We start from the raw sequence: 25,592 nt of genomic DNA on the forward strand, positions 1-25,592 counted from the left end.
ATGGTGGTGGTGGAGACTGCTCTCCGATAAGCCTCCACCACCACCAAGATCCCATCTCCGGGCTCGCGCTTGAACTGGATCTGGAGTCCTCCGCTTCGCACACATGCTTCCTTTTTATCTCAACGCCAAGGCGAGGAGTGGGCACAAAGCGTAGGGGCGGGATGGAAGATCCCAATCCGGAGGCGGCGGTAGTGGCAGTGGGTGGGGGCGGCGGCGCGACGGAGAGGGGAGGCGAGCGTGAACGGCATTCCCCAGACGTCTCCTGTTCTGGAAACACCATTTTTCATAAAGGAGAAGTGATCTCTAGAGAAAATATATATGGTATGCAATCAATATTTGGTAGAAGCACAAATCCTTTGTGAGTACTTCATCACTCTTATACAATCACAGTATTTTTCATGCCTTTTTTCTGTAAAAAAACATACATCCGCATGACAGGTCAAACCGGTCCCACACATCACACATTTTCTTCGTTTCCCTTGATGTTTCCTCTTTTCACCCAACCCTCTCTCCTCCCTCCTTGCGCACCTTCCCCTTCCCGACCCGACACGACCCGAACCGGGAGATCCTCCAGATCAAGCCGCCTAGCCTAGGGCCACGCTGCCACCCACCCACCACCCATGGCCGAGGTCGCCGATGCGCCCCGCCGCGCGGCGCCTGGGGCCTCCTCCTCCCCTCCCCCTCCTCCCTCCTCCGCCGGCGGCAGCGGCGACCGCAAGCGCGGTCGCTCCTCGCCCGTGCTCCCGCCGCCTCCCCCCGGCCCCCCTCCGCCGGCGGCGCAAAACAAGCGGCACCGGACAGAAGGAGGTGGGTTCGACCGGCGCCGTCTTGGTGGCGGGCAGGACGACAGGAGGTGAGAGCCTTTCGAAAGTTTGGTGCGGGGTTGGGGCAGGGATGGAGGGAGTTCAGCGAGCTTGGTAGCCGGACCAAGCAAATCAGAGCTTGCTTTGCTTGGACCCTTGCTTGTTGCTGTCGCTCGAGATCGTTCGTTGCTGATTAGAGATCGCGGCCTTAGATTGGTGTCGCCGTATTGGTTAGAATTATTTAGGTGTAGCGTTCTGGATTTGCAGTGCACAACAAGCCTGTCCAAGGCATGCTGCTGTATTTCTTCTAACTGTGGTTTTAAATTGGGGCCAAGTGAGTGAAGACGTTGAGGTTGGTTATGGTCTCGCAATCGCTTCTTAGTTCCTGAATCCCAGTAACACCATAAAAATCCTGAGCTACTCATACACTGACTGAGCTTATTAAGTGGCTTTAGGTGCTGCACTTTGTTTTGATCCCGGAGTTGCTATTTGTTAAAATAACGAACATAAAGGATGCATTTATCTGATTGTTTGGGTGTCTACCAATGTCTGGTTTTTGTGCTTACAAGTTTGGTTGAGCGCTGGTGCAAATACTAAAATTTCTGTGCTTCGATTTCCTAGGTTTGGGAATGATCATGGTGGCCAGGGTCGACATAACAATCGTGCACCAGGTATGCATTAGTGGAGGAGGGTCATGCAGTATTCAATAATTATTCATATGGTACGTTCGCTATTAGATTTAAAACTAGATTTTAAGTTCCAGATAGGTTGAAAGTCTGGCTTGAGTTCATTTGCCTCGTGAGTTACGTCAAGACTTATGAGCGAGCCATACTTAATGTAGTCATCATACTGGACCATGAATCAAAGCAAAGACAGGGCATACTTTTTTTTACCTTATTAGGATCTACTCCCTCTGTCCGGGTTTATTAGGCTGGAGGGAAACACAGCGACGTTCTTCATTCTAAGGCCGCTCAAGGAAATGGCTCGCTATTCGGCAGCTGTTGTCTTGATCATCTCTCTTCGTTTCATTTTTGATGCTATTAATTAGGTAACGGTTAGCATGCACAAAGATTAAAACAGAGGTGTGCATGATATGGAAACTGCCAGCCAACGCACGCGTGCACCCTCCCTTCTGATTGTTCATGCAGCGTCCGGGTGCACGAGGCGTGTGCCTGGGTGGCATTAGCTAGCCCAATAGTTTTGGGTAAATTAACATCATTAAATTACGTTCCTTCCAAAGCGCTTGCTGATATCTGTAAAGTGCGTGGGTGCCTTGGTCCTGCCAATCCGGTCGACGGGCCCACTAAAACCAGACGGAGGGAGTAGCAGAATATGAAGAGAAGTCATTTAAAAAATGAATGGCATATGGGCACATAAATTATTTCTTGTCTACTTTAGTATCTTATGGATGTAATTGTTTGTTAATGGCGTGCATTTTGGTTTGTGTCCAACATATTCTATAGATTGGCATGATTCTGGACGTGGTGGATGGAATGAAGGATCAGGGAACTCCCGTAGGTACGCATGTTCTCCCTCTATCGAAAAATGTAACGTGCCCGAACATCTCAAGATTCAAGTTCGACCAATGATTTGGTCAATAAAATGTGGTTCATTGTAACAGAAAAAACATATCATTGCCTTTGTATTTGAATGTATTTTCTAATGATAGAACTTTTGTGTCACATAATATGCCTTGCATTCTGTAATGGAGGGCGCAATTCCGAACAACCTCCATTCATTTTGTTGATGCACGTTGGACGGTATTAAGTCAACTAATTTTACCTGCTAAATGAAATGATTATGAGTACATGCTTTGCATTCTGTGTTATACAAATTTCAGAACATGTCGAGTTTTTTGGGGGGCCCATTTACAAACTTGACTACTTGAGAGCATTCAAGCTTGTCGTATTTCCAAGTACTTGTTGTTTCCTTGTGCAAGCATTACAACTGAAAAGTTACTGTACTATACAGGACCTGAACTAAGTGCTCAATGTTGAGGGATAAAAGAACATCCTTTGTTGCAAACCACCTGAAATAATACACTTCTGATTTTTTTCTTAAATCAATGCGAGGATTAAATAATTGAAAATGATGCAATCATCCTGGATCTCTTGGGCAATTATGTACAATATGTAAAAGGATGTGGTTACTTTGCTTGATTAGCATATAAATAAATGCTTCCACAAGTTGATAAGAGATAGAAAATGAGTGCACACCATCCAATGGTCATGAGTCTAACGACTGTGACTAGTCTAGTTGTCTCAATCTGATTGTCGATTAGATTCTTAGTGTAGACTAGCTCGTTGAGTCGAGTGGTGGAGCGACTAGTCATCAACTAGTCTAGACTAGTCTGATTGTTTGAGTCCATCGACTCAATTTGGGAGGGATAAGTGAGCAGAGCTCAGCCCGCGGGAGGGAAAAATTGCAACCCTAGCTTTCCAGGCTCGCTCCACAACGAGCCGCCTCACCTGGGACCAGGCCGCCGCCACTGCCGCCGGCGGCGGCGGCCAGGAGCATTACGATGCTCACCCTTCGTTGGTTCTGCTCCTCCCCTGGATCCACCCCTCTGCTGTTGAGCTCCTCCCCTTGATGCTCTCCTATGCTGATGTGATCCTCCTGTGGATCAACTCAATTTTTATTGTATAATACTCCCTCCGTTCCTAAATATTAAGTCTTTTTTTAGACATTTCAAATGAACTACAACATACGGATGCATGTAGACATATTTTAGAGTGTAGATTCACTCATTTTGCTTCATATGTACTCCCTCCGTAAACTAATATAAGAGCGTTTAGATTACTACTCCCTCCGTTCGGAATTACTCGTCAAGAAATGAATTTATCTAGATGTATTTTAGTTGTAGATACATCCATTTTTATCCATTTTTGTGACAAGTAATTCCGCACGGAGGGAGTACTTTAGTAATCTAAATGCACTTATATTAGTTTACAGAGGGAGTAGTCATTTATTGAAATCTCTAAAGAGACTTATATTTGGGAACGGAGGGAGTATATAGTATATACTATATACTCGCGCGTTGTCACACCCGTCCATCCTAAACAAAGTATATAGAAATATTAAGAAAATTTGGATAATAAATACATTTGATTAAAGATTGAACGATTCAAATTACAATCTTTTAATGTAAGTGGTGCAGCATAAGTGTCAACTGTTAATTAGAATCAATCCACTAATCACAAAAATCCTTTTGTGTTCACATTATCCCTATATCACGTTCATCCGAAGAGATAATCGAGAAATACACCGGAGGCTAGCCTTGTCTGATCTTTGCACATAATTCAACTCTCCCAGAGGAGTTCGACGGTGGAATATCTCCATAGAATTGGTTATCTTCTCAAATAAAATGGGCATGCTGCAGCACAGCACAAACAGTACTCAAAATCAGGACCCTTGGACATGTTCCATGCGTCCAGCAGACTTCTTACATAAAGATAGCACTTCAAGAGGTAGTCGTTGTTAGGGATGAAAATGGAGTGGAAAGTTTCCGCTTTTCCAGAGGAAAAATGGAAACAGAGAGGAATATGAAAACGAAAATGGAAATTTGCAAAAAGGAAATGGAAATGGAATGTTTTTTGCGGAAATGGAAACAAAAACGGAACGGTGTTTTCAGGTAGAACAGGCGTGGAAACGTAACTTTCCGTTTCTGTGAATATGGAATTTCTGTTTTTAGTATAGGCCTATGGCCGCTTTATAGCCCAACCACCAAACAACACATGATGACACACTGAGAAGAAAGGATGATTTGAGGCCCAACTTCTACTACCACATATGTACTCAACTAGGTCCTGTTCGCAGTTGTCCAATACTGTTACAATACTACGCGAAGTTGCTTACATGATCATATTATTTTGTAGCCATGGTAACATTTCATTAAATCTGTTTGTTTTGTTTTTATTTCTCTATGACTCGACGGCTTTTTATGTTCCGGTCAACACCCACTTCTGTTTCCTTGTCCACTATTATTTGCTCCGTGTTTCCGGTAGCATCTTTCCGGGGTTTCTGTATTCGTTTCCGCTTCTGCAAAAAAAAAAGAAAACAAATGTGGTAGCACCCAGTTCCGTCCGTTTCGGCTCCGTTTTCATCCCTAGTCGTTGTACCTTTTTTTAATCTCAATCTAGTAAATAGGTACCAGATCCCTCTTCACCGACGTAATCCTCAAATGGTCAATAATCCAAGCAGTTATACTTCTTGTAACTTGCAGTTTATTAGCAACATGATATATTAAGTGACAAGCACAAAGAGCTTACACTACAGGCCGGAATGCACCAGAGATTCCCAAATCCTCGCCACATGATCAACTTACATCCTCACCTAAACTCTGAAATTTCACCTTGAATTTTCATTATTTAAGTAATAAATAAACATTCCAATTCAGAAAGAGATAAAACAAGTTACTGTGGCAATAAAAGGTATTCGCTATAGTTTATAAATGTTCTTCTGTAACTGCTTGATGGTATATGATTTTTTTTGTATGGAAATAAAGTGATTGGGTGAATAATGACAGAAATAATAAATCCTAAATTAATCAAAGTCAGAAAAAAATGAGGGAACCATTCATATATTTCAAAGATATACAAATGTGAATTACAGTTTTACTTAATTGTATAACTTATCATCTGGTTCTAGTTTAAATACAGCTAGTACAGATATGGGAAATGCATACGTAGCTTACCATTCATTCCTTTGCGAAACAGTTAGTTTCCATGATTATGTCCCTTGAATGGTTTTTTTCATTCAGAATACCAATTGATTCAAGAAACAGGAGAACAAACTTTTTATTCCCTTCCTAGTTTCATTATCCAATCTTGTAAGTATCTGTAGAATAAAATAAACAATGTAAACACCATACCATCTTTGCAGAGAAAATTACATTATTAAGCGTCTCCTGAAACCTGCAAAAAGACACATTTGAAGATCCAAGAGGGGACTGAGATAATACAAGAAAAAGCTCAGTGGGCAGTGAAGCAAAGGGGAAGAACCCAACCAACATAAGAAAACAAAATAAGGGATGAAAGTCAAGTGGACATGTGGCTCATCGCTTTGCTGCTCTTTGTTTCATCACCAAGGCACTCCCAGCTCCTAGACGACAGAGTATACATAGAATAATTCATCTCATATTTTGTATGACAGCACACGGCAGGGGCCACCAAGGGAACAAACAACAAGTATACAAGACAACGAGCAATCATGCTTAACATGAAACTATTTGTCATCACATAAGTGGTTCATTAATCGAAACAATCATGCTTAACACGAACAAGCAGTGGTCCACATACAGACGACTTGACATACTTGTTCTTTTTGGTAACCTAATCAAATTAAATCAAGTGGTTCCTTAATCCTTACCCTCATACTTACCACGAAACTAAGCAGGAAACATGGCTGATGAACTGGATATCGGAGATGAGACGGAAGATAGAGAGGAAGATGATTGTGTGCAACATAATACATGTGAGCAATGGGACGAGGGACGAGGAAGTAACACTGTGATGGCGAAATTAATCACAATTGTTGCAAGAGGGAGATGGTCGACCCCACCATGATTACGGCGATGACGGCAGTTTCAGGTCGCTCATTATGGCCTTCAAGCAAGCAAGGGGCAGGAGAGGGAACGACATGGAGGCCCGACGACGCTGACGGCGTGTGCCCCTACCGAAGGGATGAAACTAAGCAGCGGAGAAGCGTGGAAGCGGAAGTAGGACTGCCACATTGCGCGCCGCGGCGGCTGCGGTGAGGAACCCATGACGAAAGCAAGAGAGGCAGGGGATGCACAGTACGGGCCAGAAACCATGGGCCTGTATACGGCTATCATGGTTGGTTGGCCCGATTAATAAGAGGATCCCCAGGTCGGCCTGTGGAGTAGCGGCCTGGATCCAGGCGGGCCTCGCGGGTGACGAGGTGAAAAACAGGCAGATGCTATTCATGGTATGGTGGATAGATCGTGGAACGTCCAATATTGTGATCGAACGGCCGAGAACGTTAAAATCGCTGTGGAGGCTCGTAGATTGCTTAGTTATACTGTTTTTTAATTACATACTAGGTATTAGTAGTTGATTACTGTAAGTTGAGTACTACAGTACCATGTCGACTAGTCCAGCAGTAGTCTAGACTAGTCACGATTAGTCTATGAGTCTCAACCTCGGCTCGACTCGTCGACTCCTCGACTCGTAATTCTTGACACCATCTCCTTTCAAGTATAAGCAGCACTATGTTGTGCTTAATTTGTCCGCATCCATCTTTCTTTAAAGAGTACCAACTGTGAGCAGTTTTGAAATTATAGGAACCAACTTGAACATTATAAAGCAGAGGGGCGAAACGAGCCCATTGGTAAACTACAGGGATGATTACATTTTTCCTTAGATATATTTCGCCGTACTTGTGTTTCCTTTTCCTTGTATTGACGTGACCAACATTGATGCTCCACAGGGAAGGTCTGATGTCTTACAAGCAGTTCATGCAGGAGCTTGAAGATGACGTTTCGCCTGTTGAAGCTCAAAGCAGGTCTGCTATGCTGAACCACTCTTCGTGGTGGCAGACTTATAGTTCAACTACAACTAGTCTATCTCCTTTATAGTGATAGAACTTCAATTTTGTTGTGCAGTGTACTTTCAGTATGGTTTATGTAACATAGTTCTGTTCATTTTACTAGATATGAGGAGTACAAGTCAGAGTACATCACAACACAGAAGAAAGCATACTTTGACCTTCATAAGAATGAAGATTGGTATTACTTTTTTTTCCATTGAATCCTTTTGATGTGCCCTCTAGTGACCATTTTTTTTTCAGACATTTTACTGGCCCATTTCTTTATTCTGTTGTAGGTTGAGAAACAAGTACCATCCTACTAACCTTGAGTCTGTTATGGAAAGGTTAGCTAGTTTCTTAATATACTTCCACAATTATGTAGTGAACTATCTCCTTTGTTACTATTTATTGGGAGTCCATTTAGGTGATAGTTATTATCTTTCTTTGCACAAGCAGACGGAACGAACTTGCGAGAGCTACTGCAAATGAATTCTTCCAAGATTTGCAGAGCGGAAATTTTGACACGTAAGACCCCCCAACCCCCATGCCCTCCTCCCTTTGAAAGTGAGTATGTGTTTTACCTTCTTTTTTTCCCCATCGTGCAGTGGTCCAGGATTAACGAGTTCGGCAGCGAACAAATCTGGAAATAATGACGTGAATGGAAATGGAAAAAAGGGGAAACTTGGAAAGGACCCTGATGATTTATATTATTCTGCTCCCAAGGCTCATCCAGTCAGTTCTGAGCCTCGGCGAATTAGCATTGACATTGAACAAGCTCAAGCTCTCATCTGTAAACTTGATTCTGAGAAGGGTATTGAGAACAATGTTCTATCTAGTAGTGATGACGACAAAGCAGGCAGCGGATCACATGGTTCAATGGGCCCAATTGTAATAATACGGGGTGCATCTACTGTGAAGGGTCTTGAAGGTGTTGAGTTGCTGGACACTCTTGTCACTTATTTGTGGCGTATCCATGGTGTGGATTATTATGGCATGTCTGAGACAAATGAGCCAAAAGGCCTAAGGCATGTGAAAGCAGACTCAAGGACATATGATGGGCCTAGCTCAAATACAGCTGAATGGGAGGAGAAACTTGATTCATTCTGGCAAGACAGGATTCAAGGTCAGGATCCATTGGAAATATTGAAAGCAAAGGACAAGATCGATGCAGCTGCTAGTGAAGTGTTGGATCCACATGTCAGGAAAATAAGGGATGAGAAGTATGGATGGAAATATGGTTGTGGAGCTAAGGGGTGCACAAAGCTTTTCCATGCTTCTGAGTTTGTCACGAAGCATCTCAAACTCAAGCATACTGATTTTGTGGTGGAGCTGACTTCAAAAGTGAGAGAGGATATTTATTTTGAGAACTATATGAAGTATGTTTTCTCCATCTTGGTTCTTTTTTAGCAAAATAATGTTTCACATTGCAATTAGATTATGGTGTGTTTTATCTTGGATGCAGTGATCCCAAGGCGCCTGGGGGAACACCGATCATGCAACAATCTGCTCCAGTAAGCCTCATTGCCTGGTTTATATTCACTTGCAAATCGGCAGCAAGCCAGCAATTAAGTTCATGTCTTTTTGTTTGTATTGGTCAATTTTACAGAGGGAAAAGGGCAGACAGCGGCCACCGATTGAGAGTCGGCTGAGAGATGAACGTGGCCGTAGATTTGACAGAAATGTTGATTCATCAAAACCTGATGGATCCAGTGAAAACCCTGATGATCCAATGTATGATTCTTATGGTGATCCGGCTGTACATGGTGCCTTTCCTCCAGATATTCCAGCTCCTCCAATGCTGATGCCTGTGCCTGGTGCTGGGTAAGTCTGCAATTTCTGTTTATTTTGCACCATGTTGTTCTTATTGTTGTTTCATTTGTTATTGCAGCCCACTTGGGCCGTTTATTCCCGCACCACCGGAAGTTGCAATGCGTATGTTGAGGGAGCAGGGTGGGCCACCACCTTTCGAGCCGAATGCTGGTCCACGTCCTAGGAAAGCAGGAAGGGGTGGTGGTCCCCCAATGGGTGGTCCATCACCAATCCTTAATGCTCCACTTCCTATAATGCATGATCCACGTATGCAAGATCCACGCATGCAAGATCCCCGTAAAATACGAAGGTAAAGTTTTGAATCTCAATCCCGTTGCGTTTTTGTTCCTTAATGGTTCTCGCCATGGAATGTAGCAGTTTATTTTCGACGTTCTGAAACGCTGTCCGACAGAAAAATTGCTTGTTGTTAAATAATACTCAATGATCTTGGTGAGAAATAGTAGGAATTTGTACTGCATATTTTTTAAATATTAGATTTACATATGTACGTGGAAACGAAAACAAGAGTTATGATATATCTTAAACAATAATGGTCACTGCTATTTATCTCTGGACTTCTCTTTCACGTCATTATGTTTCATTGTCTTGATGTGCATGTTCTGATATCCTGTTCTCTGAAGTTCAGTATGGAATTATTGTGATTTTTTAGCATATTCGAGCTGATCAACAAAGTTCACACGTTTATCTAACTTTGGATCAGTTCAGAGTTTGTAACTTTGCATGCCTTAAGAATTATGATGAAGGTCACCAAGGGTTTCATTGAAATAAGCATCTGCAGTTTGAAACATTGTAAACCATGTTCCTAGTACTAGTTCCGAGTTAGAAGTCCCTTTTGCCTGCCCATTGCCTAATTATTTCATTCATTCACCCGCAGCTATCAAGATCTCGACGCTCCTGGAGATGAAGTGACCGTTTTGGACTACCGGAGCCTGTAGGCGTGTGCTGTATGACCTTTTAATCTTTGAAGCCGTGGACGATACAACCACCGCAACGGGACCTTGCTCATCTCCATTAGTTTTGACCGTGGCGGAGGAACACGGCTGCGGTGCTCCGTCCCGTGAGCTATGTTATACTGATTGGTGCTTCTAAAACCGAACCACATGAAATCAAAGCAACTGGCGCACTGAAAGCACGGTTGTGGAGTGTGTATTTCCAACAGAAATTTTTAGCTTTTCAAAATTTCCACCATCTAGAGAGAGACAGAGTAGAGGTCTGTGCTGCCGTATCCAGAAATCCAGACCAGATATTCCTCACCGTGTATGCAATCTGTAATTTATATACAGGAAAACGGTTGGTAGATGGAACCCTGATTGGTCAAAACTGCTCACAAGTTGTGTTTCCTGGAACTCCGGACCGTTCCAGTCTGTACGCTTTGGCCTGATCTGGAAAACCATGTGCTGGCAGTGCAGCTCTCTGGACATGCGCGAGAGAGCTACTGGCTTCTGCAAGGCCGTTGGAGCCAAGCCACGGTAAACTCAGGATATATATCCGCAGTCGTTGACGTGCTAGTAACACTGGCCGGCTCATCCTCAGGGATTCTGAGGTACCAAGAGTGTTTTCTTAGCGTAGGCCCGAGATTTTGGGAGCGTAGTAACAAAGCGACGTGGACTGCGTCGTATGCAACAGAAAACGAGCGATGTGGACTCGGGCGTACGAACAATCAATACAGTACAGTACGCTTTTCTTTTCTTCTCTGAGGGAAATACTACTACATACAGTACGGCCGTCGCGTCAGTGTCCGACCCTCTGTACTTGCCAGGCCCCGGTCTCTATTGTTGACTGGCAACGAATCTATCGGGGGAAGGGTAACAAATTCCACGTTCCCGCCGGCCAACTCTCCTGTTGGAAGGTGACAAGCTGCCCGTGACCCACGCCGGCCACTTGACCACAGATCCATCGTATCCCGCGGCATGTTTCGTTTGTGAGTGCCTAGTGGCCAACTAGTAGTGTGGCGACTATGCATGGAGCTTAAGGAATAAGGAAGAAGAACATGTCCCCTTATAAATAAAAAAGAAAGAAAAGGAAGAACATGCCACCTACTCCTACATTGGAAAGTCATTATGGGTGATGCAAGGGTGTCGTCTCTTTGATTTCATATCTGTTTTGAACTTAGAACCATCTCAAGAGGCGATGCAAAAATCATCAAGAGGCGATTCGAAATCATACAAAAATGATTGTGTCTTAATTTGTGCCACTCGGAGATACAAGAGGCAACAATTATCTCTAACTTTTCCCTTGGACTGAACACACCGCAACCAAGGCTTAAAATCATCACATCTTTCTTGCACTCTCTCGTGTCAAGCAAGTTGCTGACACGCACGAAGGAACGCTGCATCCCGGCCGTCTATGGGCTCGATCCGACGGCTCCCGGAGTCCCGGTGACCCCTCCCCTTCTCATTTCAAACCGGCCGGCCCACGCCCCGCCGCGCCCGCGCCAAACCCCGCCTTCCTCCTTCCGATCCGAGCCTCCCGCGCCGAGCCGCGACTCTCACTGACAGCCGGGCTCCCACCACGTTACCCCGCCCGGCCGGTACGAGCTCGGCCGCTCTGAGGCTTCGGCCGGGCCCACGTGGCAGCGAGAGAGGAGGCTCGCGGGGCGGCCGCAGCTTCGTGGAAGCTTCCCCCGAACAATCTCCTCGAGAACGAGTCCCCATTCGCGACCGAAATCCGGGCCGCAGAGACAGAAAAAACAAAACAAATCACCAAGCTCCGCACCAGCACCACAGTGGCGAAGCCGCAACGTACTTGCGCCGGCCTCGCCCGTGGAACCTTCTAGAGCCTTGACGGCTGGTGCGGCAGGTGAGGCGAGTGATCCCTGAGGTGTTCGATCGATCCCGCGGTGATTTGGTTGTCTGAGTGCTCCTGTGTGTGTGTGTATCTGCAGGGTTTCTGGTCGTCGTCGTCGGTGTCGGTGTCATCTCTCCTGCGAGCGCTGCCGCGGACGCGGCGGCTGGCTGGTGTCTGATTGTCGGGCATGGCGGTCGGGAGCTCGCCGACGCCGCCGGAGATCCGCTCGCCGGAGCGGGACAGGCCGGAGGATGCGGCGGGCGCGGAGGGGGAGGAGGAGGAGGAGTTCGGTGACGCCTTCGATATACCCCATAAGAACGCATCCCACGACAGCTTGCTCCGATGGAGGGTACGGGATCCTTTCTCCCCTCACCCTTTTCCGTCAGACTGTGATCTAAGCCGGACTCTGCTGGTTCGCAAAATGCCCAAAATATCGCCATTCCGGTGTTGATTCCGTCCTGGCTGGAATCGGGACGTGCTAATTCTGCGCAGGAAGAAGAGGGGGTAGAAGAGGAATAATCAAACACTAATGTTTTTCGTCTAGTGGATACACTACACTGAGGTTTACTGACATGTCATTGACCCGATGATTTACATATTACTTTCATTTTTTGTCCGCGTTTCCTCTAAGTCAAGGCATTGGAGTCTGTTTGGCGACACTACCTTTTTTACTGCCGTGCACATGCACAGAGCGGCAGATAACTTCTCATAATAAAACTGAAAACACAACCAAAGTACTGAAACCAGAGGTCTGTCATTCATTCATCCAAACAATACTGGTTTTTGTGGTATTCACAGGTTTGGGACATTACAGAAAGAAGCAAACAGTAACACTTTTACTACAGCTATAAAATCACACTTATACTTCAGCTAACCAGGCACTTTTGCATAATAGTTGTGAGTTGGGTTCATTACAGTTTGCTGTGGCTACAGGTGAAGGACTCTTCGGGGTACACAAATATGAGCCTTACTTATTATTTAGTTCTGATAAATATGTCTATTCTCTCCTTTCAGCAAGCTGCTCTCGTGCTGAATGCTTCACGTCGCTTTAGATATACTCTAGACCTTAAAAAGGAGGAAGAGAAAGAGATAATAAGAAGAACGATCCGATCACATGCACAAGTGATACGGGTAACGTGTCGTTTTGCAGCTTATGCACCCTATTTCTCTTTCGGCTGTCTTCTTTTGTTCATTCTAATTTTGAATTCTCCAGGCAGTATTTCTTTTCAAAGAAGCTGGAGAAAATGATCCCAGAGGTACTCATTCATACCATTAACCCAAGTGCTTCTTTTATGCTATGTTTATGGATGGCACTGACCCAAACGGTAAGAATAACTTTGGTTTTCTACATTTCCTTCCTAGATTGCATCTGTGCTTCTTAGCCACAATGTACCAAATGGTGGGGTTATATGCAAACATCATGAAACAAAACAGTTCCCAAATTTCATTGGTAGCCGTAGTCATTCATTTCTCTGATTTGCCTTTTTAAAATTGATCTCTACTTCTAAATGTGCAATATTACAGCAAAATTTCCAGCTCATTTATTTCGTACAATGCAGCCGCTATCTTTATTTGTCTTACCAGCCTATTCTCCACATTTTCCCTGATCATTTTGCTTGTCTTATTGTTGCCATTTCAGTTGTATTTTTCTAAAGGGCAGTCTTTTCACTTTATACTTGCAATTAGTCCATCTATTGTATCCGTGCTTATTTTGCATACAATGTAATTTATATTCTTGTGCTATTTTCAATGTTCCTCATCTGGGCAGAAGCTTATACTGGTATACAACTTGCAACTGGCTCTCGAAGTTTTCCAATTGAATTGGAAAAGCTTAAAACTTTAAACAGAGATCATGATAGTGTTCTTCTTCAGGAAATTAGAGGAGTAAGTTAACACTGAGCTAGAATTTATTTATTTTAACCTCGTCACCTGCTGCTATTCATTTGTGTGTAATGACACTCTTCTTTTCAGGTTAAGGGGCTGTCAGATTTATTAAAGAGTAATTTAGACATGGGAATTAATCCAACTGAGGATGAGTTGTTACAAAGGAGGGATGTTTTCGGAGCAAATACATATCCACGCAAGAAAAGAAAAAACATACTGGTATAGCTTTTTAATGTTATTTCTGTAAGTAAATTGCACAAGGTCAATCTTGCAAGTTTCTAGCCACTTGCAATTTCAGTTTCCTTATGGGACATCTGCTCTCTTCATTATCTAGTGTCTACATATCTCTTCATCGTTCCTTCTTTAGTGTATGCTTTTTGTGTGTCCAAGCAGGGTTAAGCGTTCCAGTTACATAAAAGTTGTATTTTGGCATAAGCTCCTCACGAAATTCGAAGGTCACTATTGGAAAATTTAAAGTGCATCTATGCTGCATATTAGAAAAGTTGATTACGAAGTAGTCCTATGAGACTTTCTTTCAGTCCAACATCAACTCAATTTCAATGCTTCAACATATTTGGTATCAAATTTTAACCATACTGAATTTTGGTATTGCAGCGTTTTATATTTGATGCATGCAAAGATTTAACTCTCATCATTCTAATGGTAGCTGCTGCCATATCTCTTACGTTGGGCATGGCCACAGAGGTATTTTCTACCTCTTCACTAATTGTTTCCTTAGAATTAGCCTTTCATCATGTCATCTTCCTTAGCCATGGTAGTTTTGAACTTGAATAATTGTCATGCTTTAAGGATAACTATAACTGCATTTGTTATTTTTTTTCTCTTATCTAGGGTGTTGAGGAAGGATGGTATGAGGGGGGAAGTATTTTTTTAGCTGTTTTTCTTGTGATACTTGTCACCGGTAATTGATTGAGTTTGCACATTTCCTATTATATTTGTTTTGTTTTTGTCTTCACCTTTAGCTTGCTGTGATCTAATTGTTTTGTTTTTGATCTATCTAGCAACCAGTGATTACAGGCAATCACTTCAATTTCAACATCTGAATGAGGAGAAACAGAACATACAAGTAGAGGTGAGTATGATCATGTGTAACTGTATTTTTGTGCAGCATTCCCACTTTTGCTTACATTCCTGATTTACCATATCTTTTAATTAGGTTCTTAGAGGTGGTAAAAGATTTCGAACTTCAATATTTGAGCTTGTTGTCGGTGATGTGGTTCCGCTGAATATTGGTGACCAAGTAAGATGGTATATTATTTGTCAACTCTGTTTATTTTTTCACCCTAGAATAATTTGCTTACATTCATTATTTCACATTTTAGGTTCCTGCTGATGGTATCCTGATATCTGGCCATTCTCTTGCAATAGACGAATCAAGTATGACTGGGGAATCAAAAACTGTGAGTTCCGGTGCAAAACTTCTTTCTTGTGGCGATTCAAACATACTTCTTTTTTGCGGCGAGACTCAAACACACCTCTTCGGATTTTCATGATGTCATATCATTTTTTAGGTTCACAAGGATCAAAAGGCTCCGTTCTTGATGTCTGGTTGCAAGGTTGCAGATGGCTATGGTTCTATGTTGGTGAGTACCACACTACCACTATCTTAAGTTTTTTTTTTGCGGGGCACTATCTTAAGTGTTTAAGCAACATGTTAGGCTAACTTACTGTTTTCAGTGTCACAATACATAGCATTTTTCTCTCCCTTATTTGTGCCTTTCCTATATTTCGTTTCTTAATGGTTAGACTTTATATATCATAATATTTATCCACTTTGCCTATCAAATACAAAGGTAACAGGTGTGGGTATCAACACTGAATGGGGCCAGTTGATGGCTAACCTTTCTGAAGATAATGGTGAAGAAACCCCATTGCAGGTTAATCTCTGTTCAGACTCATCTATATTCTTGCATGAATGAATACTGATGAGACCCTTTCAACCATGGAGTAGGTGCGTTTGAATGGTGTTGCTACTTTTATTGGCATGGTGGGTCTGTCAGTAGCTGGTGTTGTACTTGGCGTGCTTGCGATAAGGTATTTTGCATGATAATGCAGCACAAACAAATATACATACTCTTTATAACCACTTACTGAACTACAGATATTTTACTGGACATACCAAGAATCCGGATGGGACTGTTCAATTTCGGGCTGGAACTACTGGTCTCAAACAAGGATTTATGGGTGCAATCAGAATTTTAACAATCGCCGTATGTATTTTTTGTACAAGTATACAGCTAATATCTTGAACCATTTTCATCCTTTGGTGACCTGATTTTGTGTAATACTATCCATAGGTAACCATCGTAGTTGTTGCTGTGCCTGAGGGACTTCCACTGGCAGTAACATTGACGTATGGATCTCCTTACTGTGCAAATTACTTGAAAATTTCAGTCACATGACTATCTATATTTTGTGGTTTCAGACTTGCGTATTCAATGCGAAAGATGATGCGAGACAAGGCGCTGGTAAAAAAACAATCCTATTTCTGTATAAAACATTCACATGATAGGAAACTTTATCATCCTTACTTTCTTTATTTAGGTGAGGCGGCTCTCATCTTGTGAAACAATGGGATCAGCAACTACTATATGCAGTGATAAGACAGGAACTCTCACCTTGAATAAGGTTTGTAGAATCAATCTGGTGCTTGTGCCATGAAACACCGTTTGAAGATCTGTCATGATGCTATTCCAAGTCCCAATACGCTGCCCTGACAAGAGGCTAATTCTTTCCATTTACTTTAAGTCTTGGAACATACCTGTCACTCTGTCAGCATCGCAGAACCAAAATTAACACAAAAACATCACCAATTTGATGCCAGGATCTTTGGGTGTTGATAATACATTTCTTTATTGTTGTTGGTTACAAGCACATCTTCTGCTAATTTTGTCTTTGCTTGTGGCCTTTTAAAGACCATGTCATCGTGGTTCGTTTTGTAATCCTTATATTATTGATTATGTAGATGACAGTTGTGGAGGCACACTTTATCGGGACAAGGTTGGATCCTTGTGATGATGTTAGGGCAATCTCAAGCAGTTCAGCGGCACTGCTTATTGAAGGAATTGCACAAAACACTACAGGAACTGTATTTTTGCCAGAGGTATATCAACTTTATTTCTTCCTTCTTTTAATATTATTAGAGGTACCTGAATTATCTATTAAATTAGAGGTACCTGAATTATCTATTATATCAGAGGTACCTGAATTATCTATTATATTAGAGGTACATGCATTATCCATTGTCCAGAAAAGCAATAACATACAGGTCACCAATCTGTAATGTATAACCCAGCTAGCCTAGATTTAACTGAAAAGATCAGCAATTTTGATTAAGTTATGACTGGTTACAGCCACTTTGTAAAGATTTGTTAGTTTACTTTTTATGTAAAACATGGTGGTCCATAATGCTATTTGAGGAACATTGGAGATGGTAATAGCTCAGTTTTCACCATCCGATCTTTATTTTTAATGTTTTTTCAGGATTTTTTACTTTTATTATAGGAGTTCAACTTAGTGTTCTCTTCTGTGCTAATCGCCTGGGAGTGAGTGAACTTTGCACGTGGTCCTGCTATGTTTGAAATATAAGTGGTCAACAGTGGACAACAAGCACCTGGCCTCCACTTGCAGCTAGAAACATGCACGTTCTGTAGTTTCTCTGCAGTACTCCTATTCACTTGCTTGTGCATGTTGATAAACTGGGAAAGCGTCAGGCAGGAGATTACTAACTACTTTCTGAAAGTAGCAAGCGGAGATTGAATCACATTTCAAATGAGATCCAGTGGAGTCCAGAATAATGTATCAGCTGTCAACACTTTGTCAGTTCCACCAAATCCATGAAAATTATGCTCACTCGAGGTTCTTAGCAGTGTGGAAATTGGGTGTTAACAGCTGGTTACCTGTAAAGGCACTGTCCGAGTTAAAGATATGATCTCATAAAATTACCCCAATTTTATTATTTCCTGCCATTAACCAGACAGAAATCAGAACTGGGCAGATGCTTGGAGGCAGTCTAGGGAGAATTCTATGCTAACTGTCATCTACATATATCAGTTGCTTCCACAAAATTTCATCTGTCTTCTTTTCAATGTATAGGATGGGGGAGCAGCTGATGTTACAGGTTCACCAACTGAAAAAGCCATTCTTTCTTGGGGCCTTAAGGTACTACTGATTTTGCTTCACACAGAGTGTCTCCTTTAAGCTTCTTTTGTTGACTTGGCCTAACGCAGTTGCACCTTGCACAGATAGGGATGGATTTCAACGATGTTCGGTCAAAATCTTCAGTTCTTCATGTATTTCCATTTAACTCAGAGAAGAAGCGAGGTGGTGTTGCAGTGCAGGTAGTAAGGCGCATATGTATCTAGAACCATTGGTACATCTAAATTCGTGAATTAGACGAGTGTATCCATGAAGAATTTAACCACTTTTCAGGCTTATTTATATTTGGGTGCTTCATTATTCCAATCCTTCGTAATTTACCACATGTAGTTGGTAATATATGTTTTGTTTATTAGTGCTTGTGAGTTGTGAGAGTTGACGCTATCAAGTTTAACAGCTTCAGGACTATTGGCTCCTGGTAGGCTGATGTTTGTTTTCCTGCTGGATATCTCCCGGGCATGGCTTAAAGGACGAGCCATATTTCTCACTTGAAGCACTCAAATAGGGTTATCTACCAGTGGCAAACAGTTTCTCAAACTTGTTTAAGTTTAATATTATACCAACCAGAAGGGTTTTGAGAGTCCCCTTCGTGATGACCAGTTACTTTTGACGGCACAGATGGCTGGTATTGCCAAGTAGTTCTCGATATGAGCATTGGATGCCATTGAGCATTTGTTCTGATTATAGCATCAGGAGAGTGTTCCTTGGACCTTATGTCTTTTAGTATGCACAGATCTATGATTTGAATTACGCAGTGTGTACGTTGTTTTGGTAAAAACTCCTGTTTTCTATTGTTTCGTAGCCCAGTTTTTTGTTCATGTTACCTCAAGGGTGTTTGGTTACTAATTGCAGTCAGATACCGGGGTCCACATCCATTGGAAAGGTGCAGCTGAGTTAGTGCTATCATCTTGCAAAAGTTGGCTTTCTCTGGATGGTTCAGTTCAGCCAATGGATGCACAGAAGGTAACTGCCATGCATAATTTGCCACCTCAATTTCTTATGCACTCTTACAATGTTGAAATGTTTGCAGCGTAATGTGTACAAGAAATCAATTGAAGACATGGCAAAGAGTTCACTACGATGTGTTGCTTTTGCATATTGTCAATGTGATATTGAAAAAATTCCGAAGGAAGACATAGCTGATTGGAAGTTACCTGAGGAAGATCTGACTCTGCTTGGTATTGTGGGCATAAAGGTTGGTCCTTATTGTTCGGTAGATTCACTTTCAGATTGATTGTATCTCTTAATTTTGAGTTTGACACAAATAACTAGGGTTGCTTCCCGATACCAAAAGATAGCCCTGTGTATAGTGTCCTATTCCATGCTCTATAGTGCCTGTGCTGGGAACATAGGGTATTCAGTTAATCAAATATATGTTTCACTGATGCATCAGCTTGCGGCTATATGTATGCTCAGATAGACAGATAGTATACGGCTGATCTGATTCATCGTCTTATGATTTTCACAACCTATCCATGCTTTCTGGCTTTTGCTAAAACATGAAATATACCAGTATGCATCATATTATCTCTAAATGATTCATCGCCTTTTGTATATATATGAGGCATCATAATTTGCAAGCATAATTTCTTCTGGTTAGTCATACTGCATTACTTGATGACAATATCCATCTATTACTCCTGCTATAAAGAGTTTCTTCGCCTGTAGGATCCATGTCGCCCAGGAGTGAGGAATGCTGTACAATTATGCAAAAATGCTGGTGTAAAGGTATATCCTACTTGTGTTCTTATTTTTCTTGTTCTCATTGGAAATGTTTCACCTCTAATCTATATTAGTCATCGACGGAATGAACTGTGAAGCTAAATCCTCCATGGTATTTCTCATGTTCTCAATTAGGTCTAGCCTTTTACTTCTCACAGGATTGGCTCATCATGTTTGTAGCTGGGCAAGGTTTCTAGCCATTTTCAGTTTCTTTACTTCCTATGCCATGATGCTATTCATATAATTTATTTTGTATTTTGGGACGTTCAATTGTTTGTGTCCTATTCATAAAACATGACTCTTTGTAAACTTTGACCTTGCTGGTTAGTTTCTCAATCGTTACAAAACATGTTAGTTTCTTAAAGTTTTTGTTTTCCTTAAAATGGATTTTTTTCGTCATTTCCCCATTTTGAATGTCACTGCTTCTTTTGTTGGCTTTAATATTTGTTACATTTGTACATGTAGGTGCGCATGGTCACAGGAGATAATATTGAAACAGCCAAGGCAATAGCGTTGGAGTGCGGAATACTAGATGCAAATGGTGTTATTTCAGAGCCATTTGTAATAGAGGGAAAAGCGTTCCGCGAGATGTCTGAAATTGCAAGAGGAGAGATTGCTGACAAGATAACTGTAACTCTCTCCATTCTTAAGTCCCTTGTGTATATATGTTATACTGTGTTGAAGTAATAAACTTTATCTGTACTAAGCACAATGATGTTTATGACTTACTTGAAGTCATTTGAAGTGGTGAATCCTTTTGTATAACTTCTAGTTTTTCTATCCTTCTCAGGAAGTCATTTTCTTTGAAGTTTCTGACATTCTTCTGATTGTTCGACAACTAATTAACTTTGAATTTCAGGTCATGGGAAGATCATCTCCAAATGACAAACTTTTGCTTGTCCAAGCTTTGAAAAGGAAAGGCCATGTTGTGGCTGTCACTGGTGATGGCACAAATGATGCCCCTGCATTGCATGAGGTGTCATGTGTAACTCATGATAAGCTATTAGTGGTCATTTATCTTGATATTGCAGAAGCTTCTGATTTATTCTTATATCTAATGCTTGATCTGTTGTATAGGCTGATATAGGTCTTGCAATGGGCATGTCAGGGACAGAAGTTGCTAAAGAAAGCTCTGACATTATAATCTTGGATGATGACTTCACATCTGTTGTGAAGGTTAGTGTTTTCTACGTTTTTTTTGGAAGAAATCCTTCTTATGAAGGATAACTGTTCTCAGCAATCATGATGGAGTTTTTTTATGGGATGTCCCCGAAGGGACATCATGATGGACTTTTTCTTCTGTAACAAACTGGCATGGTGCTTTGACGGCAATATACCATCAAAGTAACCTGTGAGTGATATCATATTTTGTGCTAATTGCTATCAGCTTCATTGCCAAAAGAGAGAAAAAATGCTATTGGTTGACAGTGTGTAGAGAGTACAGTTCATGGAGAAGCACATATAAGCCCGTACATGTTCTGATATGCTGTCTTATGCTGCTGAATAGCCATGGCATGTTAAGACTTAAACATAGTGTATATGCAAAATCCTTTGTAGATTGTGCTTAGGCACAAATTCTGGTCGCTCAACCTTCTTGTGATTTTGTGCACTTACACCTCTTATCTCTTTTTCTTTTTTAGGTTGTTCGCTGGGGACGCTCTGTCTATGCAAATATTCAGAAATTCATCCAGTTCCAGCTTACTGTTAACGTTGCCGCACTTGTGATTAATGTTATTGCAGCTGTGTCATCTGGTGACGTGCCTCTAAATGCTGTTGAGGTTGGGACCTCTCCTTTTTTCTTCCAACTATTTTTCAATCTCTAATATTTTCATTACTGCCATTGCCACTTCTGTTGTGCATGAAAGATGTGCCGAAATCTTAATTGTAAGTACAAACACTTGTATGCCAAGGTTGGCTCTCATGCACTATGTTCCTAATTTGCAGCTTCTCTGGGTGAACCTTATCATGGATACACTGGGAGCTCTTGCTTTAGCAACTGAACCACCAACAGACAACCTTATGAAGAGACAGCCTGTTGGTCGAAGGCATGTAATATCACCCTACCTGTCTAGAGTATCGCATTATATGTTTCATGAAATGAGTTGAACTGTTTTCTACATAATTTACAATATTTTCCCTGTTTTCTACTTCAGGGAGCCACTTGTGACCAATATTATGTGGAGAAACTTGTTTGTCCAGGTTGAATTTGCGTGACTCATTTGTATTCTTAGAGCATACAATTGTTGTTTCATATTCTTCTGTTGTTCTGATTTACATGGAATTTTTGCAGGCCATTTACCAAATAGCAATCCTTCTTATCTTTAATTTCTCTGGAAAAAAGATTCTACGGCTGCAGAATGAAAGTCCAGATAACGCCGAGAAAATGAAGAACACATTTATCTTCAATACATTTGTATTTTGCCAGGTTGGTTGGATATTTTCTGATTCAACAACTGTAACAGGGTGTTACTTAAATTCTATGGTGCTCTTTAGATAGATTAATATTGGTATTTGATTTATCTAATAAATGTTCATGTTAAGGGTAGTATAGTGGCAGTGGTTGTCATCTTAAATAAACTGACCTACCATGTAAACTTAAGTTACTCCTTATAATAGGATATATCAGTGTAAATTGCATTCTGTAAAATATTAGACTTGCTGTGGAGCTGACACCATGAATAGTGACTGGCTAGCCTGTATCTGACCTAACATGGTAACAAAAGCATTGCTACTTATGCTCCATGGTGTAACTCTGAGTTGTGAAAAGGGGCATGTGTCAAGGGCCCGAGGTCTTACGAAATAAAATTCCTCCGGTTGTTCAAAAAGTCTTCATGATGTGAAAAGGGGCATATGTCCTTATTGTCAATTACCGTGTGGTTTTTTCTTAAACCAGCCACTTCAGTGGCTTGGTCTTAAGGTTTCAACATATGTGTAATTTAAGTTAGCCCTAGTTAAGTACCACCGGTAGTTGCCTAGTTATGTATGTTTCTCTCCTGAAACCGGAGAAAGCAGGATGCCCAGAACATTGCTCGGGTAAATGCTGAAATGTCATTGATTAATTATCAACAAGTGCTAGTGTCCTATGAAACATTGTGTAGGTCGCAAATGTATCGTTAGTTTGTCAGTCCTGATAGTTGATTGGGAATCAGCCTATAAGCAGTCTGATGCCATTTTGGAACCTTGGCCGTACATACTGCTAGACACTATTATTAGTTGGTCCCAGTTTGGGAATCAACAAGTGCGATCTTGTCAAATGCAGTGGCGGTCCCAGTTTGAGGTAAACCACCCGAGTGTATTATGATCTATGTAAACTTATCATTACCAAAAAAAAAAAAGAATCAAGAAATTGCCTCACACTGTACTTACTAATATTAGTTTTATGTAGTTCTGAACAAAGATCTCTTAAACTTGATTTGCGTTTTATACCAGATCTTCAACGAGTTCAATGCGCGTAAGCCTGAGGAAAGGAATGTCTTCAAAGGAGTAACAAAGAACCACCTCTTCATGGGAATAGTTTGTGTAACTACCGTGTTTCAGGTAACAGGACATGCATGGTTGTTGCACTGAATGTCCTATCATTCTTGTCCATGAAGTGGTGATAAAGTTGCTCTCTCCTTTGCCAGATACTAATAGTTGAATTCCTGGGAAAGTTCTTTAAAATTGTGAGACTTAACTGGAGTCTATGGTTAGTTTCAGTTGCCATTGGCGTCGTAAGGTACACACTTCAAAATTTATCATTTATGCAAGGTTTGCAATTAGTACACTATCCATCGTTTTAAGGTTATGTAATCAATGTGTCATACAGTTATTTTACTGATCCAGATGCCTTTTGGCCCCCATTTTCTGTGTGACTAGGTTAAGGTTCATATTAACATGCACTCTAGACATTCCCGGGGTGTTCTAACATCTGTTTTTTGTTTTTATTTATCATGTACTTTTCGACTGTAATCTCATCATGGACATTTTGTGAAGTTTTGACCTCCCTTTTCTCTCTGATGTTCCAGCTGGCCTTTGGCTTACCTAGGGAAATTCATTCCTGTTCCTGTAAGACCTCTCCAGGCCTATTTCAAGCCTTGTTGGAAATCATCACGTCGAGGTAAGTCTCCACTCTATAGTTACTGGATAATGTTCTGCATCAACGTTGGTCTAACTAGCTTACCATTAACGCGTACTGTAACGCAGACGAGGAGGAAGGCAGGCAGGGCTAAAAAGGATGCAAATCACCTGGTGTAAATAGACATGGGTCAGCCGAAGAACAGGAACCCGACCCGTACCACCTCTCCCAGTGGAGCAGAGCTGCGGATTATTTCTACTACAAGGAGATGCAGTGAACTAGAAGCTTCCAATGCAGGGACAGGTCAAGTGCAACCGTTGCTGTTAATCATTATGGTTATGGGGCTTCATCGTGATGCAGGTTAATATAAATGAAAATCCTACCTGGGAAGACAATCAGTAGCATCGCCACGGAAGTGACTGTTTTGTGAATGTTCGTTGACTACGGAAGGTGACATTTTTTTATGCAAATAAGTTGTGGTAGCTAGGACACACATCGTAGGCTTAGTACAGTCCTAGGTGCCTTGGGGGTGTCAGACCTTCATTTTGTTCAGGTTGAGTAAACTAGCAAGCAATAAGAAAGAATTAGCGGAAATTTTCTGGTAAATTTACACTGGAGTTCTATCTTCAAATGCTCAAATGATGAGGCTGTTTCCGACTTGGATCATCTTCAACAGATGATTCATAATAGGGCAGCTGCCAGAAAAAAAACTGTTTTTAGGGCCCTTGGACCAAAATATGATGCTCCTGCGCTATATCTATCTTGTACTGCAATTTCTTTTTTGGGCAGCCCTAAATTTTGCCCCCAATTGCTGCAAATTTGTAGCAGCCGGCCTGTTACCGTAAAACAATTTCCCAGCCGGAACCAACTGACATGATGAAACTTCATCCCGTAGTGCCCTGCCTATCCCCTCGACCGCCGCTGGCTTGATCTTGTCCGCCAATGCCACCGTTGTGAGTTCGCAGTACGCCCTCGGCGCTGATTCGAGGCTATTTCGGCCAGCCGTCGCCGCCCATTTGATGGATGTAGACGTGGACTAGTGGCCGCCAAAGTGTCGCTGTTGACCACGCAATGGCCGTGACAGAACCGAGTCGCCGCTACTTCGGATGGCGTCAATGGCACATCATCACCATTTTTGCCGCAAGCTCGTCCTCCGTGGCGCCAACAATGTCCTCCCAGGCCATTTCTACCAGGCACGGCCATCACCTCAATTCCCACGAGCTGCCAGCCGGATTCCTCCTCCTTGTACGCTAGGTGTTCGAGGAATTGCCTAGAAGGTATTTTTTTTCACTTCTTATTTTGTTGTTCTGCACAGAGGAGTAGATTGCAATGGAAATTATTGTATTATTATAGATGAGTATTATTGTAGATGAGTTCATTTGAACCCTCTATGTGGGATGATTCTTCGTCCGAAGAGGAATATGACATGAACGAAGAGGAGGACATTGCTTTAGTTTTGTTGATGCACAAGAAAGTAAGAGGCTGAAGCATGGTGGTTCGTTTTCAGCTATGAGGTGATTCGTAGGATTAGGCAAGATGGGCACAACAGATTGATGCTCAACAATTTTGTTTCAAATGTGATACTTCCCACACAAGCATAGGTTGTCTTGGGATTTGTTCCTTCACGTTGCTAATTGTGTGAAGCAATATGATCGGTTCTTTGAGCAGGGGAGGAATTGCGCCGGAGATCTTGGCCATAACACTATCCAGAAGGTGAATGGCACATTGCGCATGATGGCATATGGTGTTCCGGCTGATTTCATTGATAATAACTTGACAATGGGAAA

The 25,592-nt window shown here is 42.0% G+C and overlaps 2 protein-coding genes across 5 annotated transcripts; both read left to right on the forward strand.

Annotated features, from left to right (window-relative positions):
• The first annotated feature begins 543 nt into the window (after positions 1-543).
• On the forward strand, positions 544-10,506 carry LOC119342155 (serrate RNA effector molecule-like). Its single transcript, XM_037613998.1, has 12 exons — positions 544-853; positions 1,425-1,474; positions 2,267-2,321; positions 7,251-7,325; positions 7,474-7,548; positions 7,646-7,693; positions 7,806-7,874; positions 7,955-8,725; positions 8,812-8,860; positions 8,956-9,170; positions 9,238-9,468; positions 10,054-10,506. Exons 1-12 carry the CDS (start codon positions 621-623, stop codon positions 10,112-10,114), a joined length of 1,932 nt encoding a protein of 643 aa, XP_037469895.1. The 5' UTR covers positions 544-620; the 3' UTR covers positions 10,115-10,506.
• A 1,316-nt stretch (positions 10,507-11,822) lies between these two features.
• Positions 11,823-24,415, forward strand: LOC119342154 (calcium-transporting ATPase 5, plasma membrane-type-like). 4 transcript variants are annotated; one of them, XM_037613994.1, is made up of 35 exons: positions 11,823-11,978; positions 12,064-12,315; positions 12,981-13,097; positions 13,180-13,222; positions 13,735-13,850; positions 13,938-14,069; positions 14,466-14,555; positions 14,703-14,772; positions 14,873-14,943; positions 15,028-15,111; positions 15,194-15,271; positions 15,383-15,454; positions 15,665-15,748; positions 15,823-15,905; positions 15,973-16,081; positions 16,169-16,224; positions 16,297-16,339; positions 16,416-16,499; positions 16,837-16,974; positions 17,967-18,032; positions 18,116-18,211; positions 18,882-18,992; positions 19,060-19,224; positions 19,698-19,757; positions 20,217-20,381; positions 20,611-20,727; positions 20,829-20,927; positions 21,392-21,529; positions 21,696-21,796; positions 21,905-21,950; positions 22,042-22,176; positions 23,181-23,288; positions 23,375-23,466; positions 23,756-23,847; positions 23,934-24,415. In XM_037613994.1, the coding sequence occupies exons 2-35, from the start codon at positions 12,154-12,156 to the stop codon at positions 23,957-23,959; spliced, it is 3,249 nt and encodes a 1,082-aa protein (XP_037469891.1). In that variant the 5' UTR covers positions 11,823-11,978; positions 12,064-12,153; the 3' UTR covers positions 23,960-24,415. The 4 variants fall into 4 exon arrangements, with proteins under 4 accessions (XP_037469891.1, XP_037469892.1, XP_037469894.1 ...); XM_037613995.1 differs by having other exon boundaries at positions 13,738-13,850; XM_037613997.1 differs by lacking the exons at positions 11,823-11,978; positions 12,064-12,315 and having other exon boundaries at positions 12,980-13,097; positions 13,184-13,222.
• The last annotated feature ends 1,177 nt before the right edge of the window (positions 24,416-25,592 follow it).

This window comes from Triticum dicoccoides, chromosome 7B, assembly GCF_002162155.2.
Source record: "Triticum dicoccoides isolate Atlit2015 ecotype Zavitan chromosome 7B, WEW_v2.0, whole genome shotgun sequence".
Classification (NCBI taxonomy): domain Eukaryota; kingdom Viridiplantae; phylum Streptophyta; class Magnoliopsida; order Poales; family Poaceae; genus Triticum; species Triticum dicoccoides.

Excerpts from the sequence above, each read along its gene's own strand:
- LOC119342155 (XM_037613998.1), top strand. The coding sequence starts at position 621 with ATGGCCGAGGTCGCCGATGCGCCCCGCCGCGCGGCGCCTGGGGCCTCC. Across the intron at positions 8,726-8,811 it reads TATTTTGAGAACTATATGAA|TGATCCCAAGGCGCCTGGGG; the intron begins GTATGTTTTCTC and ends TCTTGGATGCAG. Across the intron at positions 8,861-8,955 it reads TCATGCAACAATCTGCTCCA|AGGGAAAAGGGCAGACAGCG; the intron begins GTAAGCCTCATT and ends TCAATTTTACAG.
- LOC119342154 (XM_037613994.1), top strand. The coding sequence starts at position 12,154 with ATGGCGGTCGGGAGCTCGCCGACGCCGCCGGAGATCCGCTCGCCGGAG. Across the intron at positions 15,906-15,972 it reads CTTGGCGTGCTTGCGATAAG|ATATTTTACTGGACATACCA; the intron begins GTATTTTGCATG and ends ACTGAACTACAG. Across the intron at positions 19,225-19,697 it reads TTGGTATTGTGGGCATAAAG|GATCCATGTCGCCCAGGAGT; the intron begins GTTGGTCCTTAT and ends CTTCGCCTGTAG.